This window comes from Pimephales promelas, chromosome 4 (genome assembly GCF_988280905.1).
Source record: "Pimephales promelas chromosome 4, fPimPro1.hap1.1, whole genome shotgun sequence".
Taxonomy (NCBI): Eukaryota; Metazoa; Chordata; class Actinopteri; order Cypriniformes; family Leuciscidae; genus Pimephales; species Pimephales promelas.
The window spans coordinates 32,698,280-32,707,084 of record NC_142772.1 but is presented as its reverse complement, the minus strand read 5'-3'; the positions used below and the strand labels follow the sequence as shown (position 1 = coordinate 32,707,084).

General features: G+C 37.2%; 1 protein-coding gene across 2 annotated transcripts in view; it reads right to left on the bottom strand.

Moving 5' to 3' along the window:
- Positions 1 to 238: 238 nt before the first annotated feature.
- The window catches only part of eeig1b (estrogen-induced osteoclastogenesis regulator 1b), a 33,537-nt gene continuing 24,970 nt past the window's right edge, over positions 239 to 8,805 (bottom strand). For both annotated transcript variants that reach the window (XM_039659090.2, XM_039659088.2), the window contains exons 5-13: positions 7,710 to 7,739; positions 4,386 to 4,502; positions 3,809 to 3,855; positions 2,991 to 3,145; positions 2,706 to 2,813; positions 1,393 to 1,594; positions 1,130 to 1,251; positions 917 to 986; positions 239 to 591 (exon numbers count right to left, since the gene is read on the bottom strand). In XM_039659090.2, coding sequence (XP_039515024.1) covers positions 546 to 591; positions 917 to 986; positions 1,130 to 1,251; positions 1,393 to 1,594; positions 2,706 to 2,813; positions 2,991 to 3,145; positions 3,809 to 3,855; positions 4,386 to 4,502; positions 7,710 to 7,739 — 897 coding nt within the window. In that variant the 3' untranslated portion in view covers positions 239 to 545. The remainder of the gene's footprint in view (positions 592 to 916; positions 987 to 1,129; positions 1,252 to 1,392; positions 1,595 to 2,705; positions 2,814 to 2,990; positions 3,146 to 3,808; positions 3,856 to 4,385; positions 4,503 to 7,709; positions 7,740 to 8,805) is intronic.

The window sequence follows — 8,805 nt, the reverse complement described above, 5'->3', positions numbered from 1 at the left end:
ATACTTGTATGGCCAGCCATACATGATTTCAGATAATATTTACCACAGGCCAATTGACTGGTTACTGAATTATTAAATTGACGGCAGATAACAGGGGCTAGAAATGAATCACAACGAAATAAAAGAGACTAAATGACCCCTCTTTAAAACAAAATAAATTTGAATCTAATATTGAACTGAATTTCTGTCTAAATCCTTTGGACTGCCCTCATATTTCACAGTGTTAGACTGAAGTTCCCATCGTGCCTCACTTCTTAAGGCATTTCAAGTAGTTTGTATTCTCATAATCCGCTGTAAATATTTACGATTATTAATTCTTTTTTTTTTTTTAAACGTACCCACCACCATTTTCATCAGCATTTGTAATGCATGATTAAGGTGTTATGGTTGTAATAAGTCAGACCCACAAGATGAGCAATTTGTAAAGTTAGTTGTCTACTCTGACGTACAGTCTTGCGCTCTCCATCATTTAAAAAAAAAATAAAAAACATTGTGAAATGTTGTGAAAGGCTTTGTGAAAGAGTGATGGCTGTGGCCTCAGTGTTCTAATGGCTCTCAATCACCACCGGTTCAAAAACACCCGCAGACACCCTGCCAAAGGACAAAAGAACCAGATTACACATGATACTGAAGCATAACTGTCTGAGTGCAAATATGTTGCTGAAACCAGTTATTTTAAATTGTAATAATAGTTCACAACATTACAGCTTTTACTGTATTTTTCAACAAACGAATGCAGCCTTAGTGATCATAAAGGCCTTCTTTCAAAAATATGAAAAAAAAAAAAAAAAAAATCTTACCAAGCCCAAACTTTTGAATGGTAGTATAAGCAATAAATGAATAATTCAGTTCTTACTAGACTTTTCTACATTTATAACACTAAGTTAAAAAGGCATATAAAAGATTACCGATTTACCTGTTTACAAGCTGGATGCCACTTAATGCTGTGGTACCATCTCTACTGATAAAAAGTGTTAAGTTGCTGTCTGTGAGAGAAAGAGTGACAGAATGATGAGCTTCAGAGATGGGAAGTTTTCATAAGTGAGTAGTATTGTAGTATCAGTATTGTATCAGTGTTAAACCCAAATAAATGGGCTAAAGAGGAGTTGTCTGTTGCTTCTCAACATACCTTCATTGTTGCTGACATCCGCAAAGTTCTGACTCTGCACAATCTTCTCCACAATATCATCTGCATCGATTCGTGTGTCGTCCACCCATGTGGGATGGCTCTCCACAGAGTCCTTCTTTCTCCTGTGTAGATAGACAGATACTTCTTTTCTTTCAAGTATACTCAGTCACGTTATACTCTGTGTTTATATCCCATCTATATCCCATTTTTGCTCGAGCAGTTAAACATAAGACGATGAAATAACTTTGAGTGACTCCGCCCACCTTGAGGGTCTGTTTGGGGGCAGAGCAGGCCGAGGGGGACGTGGGGGCCTCTCTGGTTTGACCACCTCTTTCTCCGGCTCTACGGGGCTCTCGATAGTTGTAGACGTGCCTCCTGACGTGTTGCTGCTGCTGGTGGAGGTGTTCCGCCGGTGCTGGGACAGATCTGTCAGGCTAGAGGAGTGAGAGTGCTCTGTGCTGTAGCCTGAGTGAAGGACAAACACAACCCACAAATCAGTGCATCGGTGACTTAGTATTGTACAAATGAAAAGGAAAACTCTCCAATGTAAAAGAAAAAAAAACTCTAAATCTATTTATGGTTAGATTGAATGCAATGAAAATAACAATTTCTTTTTCACTGTTTTCATCAATAGTTTTGATCAAAAGTGACAAAGACAAAAAGATTTCTATTTCAATTGATCAATTAATCTTTAGAAAACAAGTATCACTGTTTCCAAAAATAAAAGAAGCAACTGTTTTCAACATTGATAATAATAAACACGTTTATGAATGTTTACCAACATGAATGATTTCTGAAGGATCATGTGACACTGAAGACCGGAGTAATGATGCTGAAAATTCAGCTTTGCCATCACAGAACTAAATGACTATTGTTTTATAACTAAAACAGTTATTGTAAATAAATTGTAATACATTTTCAAGACGTTACTGTTTTTACAGCCTTGGGGGAGCATAAGAGGCTTCTTTCAAAAACATTTAAAAATCTAACAGACCCCAAACTTTTAAACGGTAGTGTATGCATTTAAAACTAAAAAAGGAAACTCACGTTCCTTAAAGGGATACTCCACCCGAAAATGATAATATTCTGTCATCAATTACTCAGCCTCAAGTTGTTGCAAACCTGTATGAGTTTGTTTCTTCTGCAGAACACAAAGGAAGATATTTTGAAGAACGATTAGAACTTTGGCACCATTGACTTCCATCGTATTTTTTTTTTCTACTGTGGAAGTCAATGGTGCCAAATATTTATTTGGTTTCAATCGTTCATCAAAATATCTTCCTTTGTGTTCAGCAGAGAAACAAACTCATACAGGTTTGCACCAACTTGAGGGCGAGTAATTGATGACAGAATTTTCATTTTTGGGTGGAGTATCCCTTTAAGTGAAAATTTCTCTCTGTTTTGTTTTTAGAACACAAACATTTCTCTTGTGTCCTGTATTATATCAAAATTTATACTCAAAATTTTATTCAATTATAAGTCTAAATGATTAGAAGTTTAGATTGAAGGTTTTTTTTATACTGTAATCAGCTATAATCTGTACCTGATGTTCTTTTGATCGTACCCTGAGTCCCACCTGAGATTTTGCTATGTTGGCTGGCAAAGCTCGAGTTGCGAGAGTGTCCCGTGTGGAACACTTCATCTGGACTGGACAGGTTCTCCTCCAATCCCTGCTGAAGGCCTCCTGTGAACAAACAGCTTCAGGTTGACTGAGAACACCAAAATATATCTATTTCAAGATAGTCTTTACAAAATCCTAATAAAATATTTAAACTGTACATTTTGAAAGCAATTACAAATGGACAGCTTTTATCACTTGTTAACGTTCACCACAATTTCAGAAGAGATGCGTTGGCCTTACCCGAGTGGTTCACAGAGGGTCTGGTTTTGACTGTTCGGCGACTGCCGCCGCCGAGGGTTGCAGAAGAGTGGTCAGCGGTGCCCTCTCCCTTGCGGTCCAGCTGCAGAGAGGGGTCCTGCCCAGCCATGGCAATGGTCTTAGCTGTGCTCACAGGCCTGAGGAGGAAGAGAAAGACAACTTTAGATGTCACCACTGAGCAACAGGTGCATGTGTTCTCTCTATGGCCTAAAATACAGGAGGGGTGCTGTACTGACCATGGATAAAAAAATAAAATAAAAAATGCACTTTTAACTAGACCAGTGGTTCTCAACTCTACAGAACTCCAATTTCAGAACTTCAAAACTTTCAAGAGCTGAATGTTCTTCAGGAATCACACTTCTAACCACACAATGTATGACATTTTTAGTAATTTGTGATTTAAATGGATAAGGATTAAAGATACGGATTTGTATAAATATTTTTTACTTACAATTTCTACCTAATAAAATATTTTAGAGCTTTATGTAAGTAGAAACAAGTGCATTCTTAATAAAAATGACACAGAATTTACATGACTTTCAAGGTACAGAAATCACATCCAGGTCTTCCAAGACACTGGTTCTGCACATAAAAACAGTGGTTGAAGACAGTGAATTAAATTAAAAAGTATCTTAATTTGTATTTTAGTGTGTTTTAAATCTTGTTTTCCCTTATTTGAAATCATTGTTAGCCGACTTGAGGCTTGAGAAAATTTCTGAGGCCTCTGGGAGAAAATTACTGAACTAGACGGATTCAGATTTCAGAAATCAAAGTTGCTCTACACTATACAATACACTCACGTTTTGAAGCAGGGATCTCCAGAGAGAAGAGTCATGCCAATGGTAACCTGGGAAGAGATATGGCAATATAAAAGAGTTGAAAATGTAAAATCATAACAAAAAATGTTGATAGTAAAACAGACTGCTTGTGGGAACATATACATAAATCTAGATTAACATGAGTCAAAATTACAAAAATATCTATGATTAAGTGTTATCTGTTGCTTTTTCCTTCACATTTTTCCTGCTGACATTTCTAAGAGACAGTGAGTCAGTCAGTCTGTCATTTCAGGGACTCATGAGAAGGCTTGAACAGTCAAGTTGCCCACACAGTGAAGCAACTCTAGATGACACTGTCTGTGGTGAGAACAGCGCTTCTGCCTCCTTTTAAAATTAACACAGAAGAGGCTAAGAAGAATGCAGAGAAAGAGGATCCTGGTGTTTCAAGATGAAAAAGGTAGGGCTTTTGGTCTGACTGACTGTGTGTTGCTGGCCCATAAAAAGGGACATGTCTAGTCTCACTCCTGAAATGAAATAAGAGACAACCAGCACCCACACCTATACTCACAAGCATGTACACAAACAGGAACACACTCACCTTTAGTATAGAGTTGTCCTGCCGAGTGTTCTTGGTGTCGTAGCCCTCCAGTATACAGCAGCGAACCGTGGAGCCTGAACCAGCAAACTCCGCCAAGTTGAGGTCAGCAAAGCCCAGCTGGAGAAACAAAATAAAGATTTTATCACCAGTACATCAGCCATACAAAAAAGCAAGCTCTAAACACTCCCAAACAGGCCTTCAAGTGAGTTCTGAACCTCCCTATAGTTATACCATTAGCTTTATGATCATGACACTAGGAATGAGTCAGGACATAAATCTAGGGCTTCATTGTTTTTCCCATTTATCCTTTTTTCATCTTCTGGAATTGTTAATTAAGGGTACATTTTGTTCAGAGTAAAAAAAGTCGTGAAGCTGTGGAAGCATGAAAAGAAAGGGTTAACTCTTAAGAGTGCTCTTGTATAACTACTACAGGCATGTGAAGTTGGCAGAGTCAGTCATGCATCAAATCCCTCTTTGATTCGGACTTGATAAAGGTTTCTCCAACACTACTGGCAAGCATGGTTGTTACTTTCTACATACACTCCTCGGCAATCTCTCTCTCTCACTCTTCGTTCTCAAAAAAATGTTCTTCGAAAAGTTCTATTAACCTTGGTTAATGATATAACGGTAGCTTATATAATTCTTTCCATTTCCTTTATTGGATGAATAATACCCAACACAACACAGTCAGCAACTGGTGGACGTGAGCAGCTGGCCTTTAAAAATCAATGATGTGTGATATTACAGCAAGGGACAAAGGGACTAATGCAAGGACACGTAGAATAGGTCTTAATCTGTGTTTCCGAAATTGAACAAAAGTCTTACGGGGTTGGAATAACATGAGGGGGAGTAATTACTAAGAGAACTTTCATTTTTGGGTGAACTAACCCTTTAACCTTCATGTTAAATGCTGAATCTGATAAAAACACACACACACACACACACACACACACACATATATATATATATATATATATATATATATATATATATAAAGAAACCGGTGAGTCAACAACAGAATTAAAAGATTTTGGTGAAGTATCCCAGTCAAAAAGTGAGGGTCAGCCTATTGCCTATTATGTAACAAAGCTAAATGACTGCAAACTGCAAAAGGCAGGAGAGACTGAGACATTAGGGTATTTTCCCATCTTCTCACAGATCTGTGCATACATGTGTGCCATTCCTTATCTATATTTGCTTCTTCACTGCTACCTTTAGCACAATACATTTCCTCTGACTGGCACACTTCTGCTTTTAAGAAATGACTGCTGTCCTTAAAAGGTTTATGTAGTTTACTCCAGACAATGCTGATTTTCTGTGCTGTTTCTGACTGACAATTACTAAGTTATTGATCAAATTCCTGTTAACTCATTTCAAATATACTCTCATTACACCCGTTTCAACTCATGTCAATGTACTGTAGCATTTAAATATCGGTCATAGCAAAGGTTCCCTTTGTTTCATCTTAAAGGCATAATATGTATTTTTTCTGCTTTAAAAATAGCAAAAATAACCGTATCTATGTTATATTTCTATTAGATATGTACTTACATTATCCCGACAGTTTCCACCAACTTTCAAATCTGGAGAAATGTATAGTTCAATTCGAAGACACGGGCCGTTTCGTCGCCTGTCTATGGCGTCATATAACCTTTGACTCCCCTATTTTCTCTAACTTCCTGCGGAACCGCCAAACACAAAGGGGAACACCGCCAATAAAAGCAAAGAAAACGACAACGAAAAAAAAAAGTAGTAGCTAGTATAATTTTGCAACTGCACCAAACTTGACCGAGACTATTATATGTAATATTTATATTAGTCTGTATTATATAGTTATGGACCACAATTACGCTTTGCCTGCACGTTCTGCTGCTGGACCCAGCTCAGTAAAGCGCAAACGTTGGTGTAATGCATCAAATGTTTACATTTATGTTATTAATTGCACATGGTCCCTTTTAATTAACAATAAATAAATAAAAATATTCGAAATTCGAAAAAAAATTCGAAATTCTGTTCGAAAAGATGTGATTGTCAGAATACTTAGAATGAGTGAGGAATGTGGGGAATGACATAGTGCGCATCTTTCAATGAACATTGCTTTGCTGGTTCGAGTGCGCACTCCCTCCCTCTCCCTCAGAGGGCTGGTTGTCATTGACAGCGACAACAGCTCCCGTGAGCCCACGCTTTTTCCAGACGTCATCAAAGTACGTCTTTTGTTATTATTTTGATTGAGTGACCCCTGGTGGCCAAAAATTACATACTGTACGTTTAAAGGTCATATTCAACCCCCTCCTTCCTGTGTTTCTCCCTCATTCCAGGTTACAGTTCATAGATTTGACCTCCCTCATTTCAAACTTTTGCAGCATCAGCATACTGTTTTGACAAACTGCTCCTGTTCAGGATGTAAGGGATCAGTAAATGAAGAGAAGAGGACACGGATGCACACTCCCAAACAAAACATCCTCCTGTAACTCATTACAAACATAAATGTCTCTCTCTGCAGTAATTTGGCCATGATGACCTTAACCAGCAATCACAATGTTCAGTTCTTTAAAGTGCACCATGTTTTATATATATATATATATATATATATATATATAAATCACACTATAAATCACTTCTCTTGCATCAACAAACAAAGGATGTGAGACGTTCCCTAAACAAAAGCCCTTAGTGTGATTTATTTAGATAGATAGATAGATAGATAGATAGATAGATAGATAGATAGATAGATAGATAGATAGATAGATAGATAGATAGATAGATAGATAGATAGATAGATAGATAGATAGATAGATAGATAGATAGATACACACACTAAGGGCTTTTGTTTAGGGAACGTCTCTCATCCTTTGTTTGTTGACACAAGAGAAATGGCCTGCCTGTGACAGACTTTTCTGTAATTACTAGAAATGTGTGTTCAGCCTTTTATCTATAGTCTATTATCACTAATTGCTTGAATTAATTGTACAATTAATGTAGGGTGGTACAAGCAATGCCTGATAACTGTGTGATTTAGATATTCTCAAGGTGTGGAAACACATGTCTATGACAGGTCCAGACCAGATCACAAAATGCCTAAAACTATCCTCCCACTGCATTACACAATTTATATTTGCTTATGCAGTATTTCCTGGTGTGAGTGTCTTTGAGTACAGTATGCATACTTGTGTGTATATGCATTTATAAACACAAAACCCTGAGAAAAAAGAACAGCGTGAGAAAGAAATCTGTGATGATCCCTTAGAGACAGAATGTGTGGAAGAAAAAAAATCATAAGGAGAGAAAGAAAAAAAGAGAGAGGGATGAGGAGAAAGCTCTTACCTTTGAAAAAGTCTTTCCACCTTTAAGTTCCTGAGAGTAAAAAAAAGAGAGAGAGAGAGAGAGAAAGCAGGTAAGAGATTATTTGTTATGTAATATGTTTGCCATTGGCGGTGAAGCTATGAGGCAAAGGGAGTGAAGGGTAATAAGAGCCATGGGACAGTAGATACACTGTATTGAGCAAACCAAACATCAGAACTCACTCAGATTGTTAATCAGGATACGAGTGTTTCTTCACCCACGGGTACATTTTATCCAATCAATCATCTTAAATTTTTGCTCCAAATGCCTTTTATGTATAAGTTGTAATGTTTTACCCTATAAGTGCATTATAAAAAATGTATTTAAAAACTATGATAATGTAACCAAATACAGAAATAAATAAACCAATTCAATATATATAGTGAGAAAAAAAGTATTAATAACCACCAACAATTTTCCCCAAATAAAGTATTTTCCAGCTTAGTGAAATTGGTTACAAAAAATACAAAAGTGTCAGTGAAGGGCATACATGTGATGAGATAGATGCACATTTTTTATTGTGGATCTTATTTTTTATTGTGCAAAAAGTGTGAAAACGTTCTTCTGTGACTGTGTTAAGATACATAGGGCCAGATTTACTAAACAGGGCAAATTAGCGTGAGAGCGCAATTCCAAAAAAAGCGCTGATGGGAGAGGAAAGTTTTGCACATGATCTAAAGACGACACACACATTAAAGAACACAGACACAGCCGGATAATTTCCATAAAAATCAACACAATCTACCAAGAGCAGTGCAAATTAGTGTAGGGTCGCAAACAAGCTGATAATCAAGCGTGGGTAATCTACTAAAAACACAGGTGCAAAATGGGTTAAAACATGTTTTTTTTTACATTAAATAATGGTGCAAATACCAGTAAATTGGCTTTATGCACAGCTGCACTACTTCCTGAACTTCAGCCAGCTCCTTTGTTTCCTGTCTTCCACTATAGGACAAACTGATTAATTCAGGTGTGCCTGACCTCAGTAGTCACAACAACAATAACACACCAGACACACCTGGATTAATCAGTTTGTCCAATAATGGCAGACAGGAAACAAAGGAGCTGGCTGAAGTTC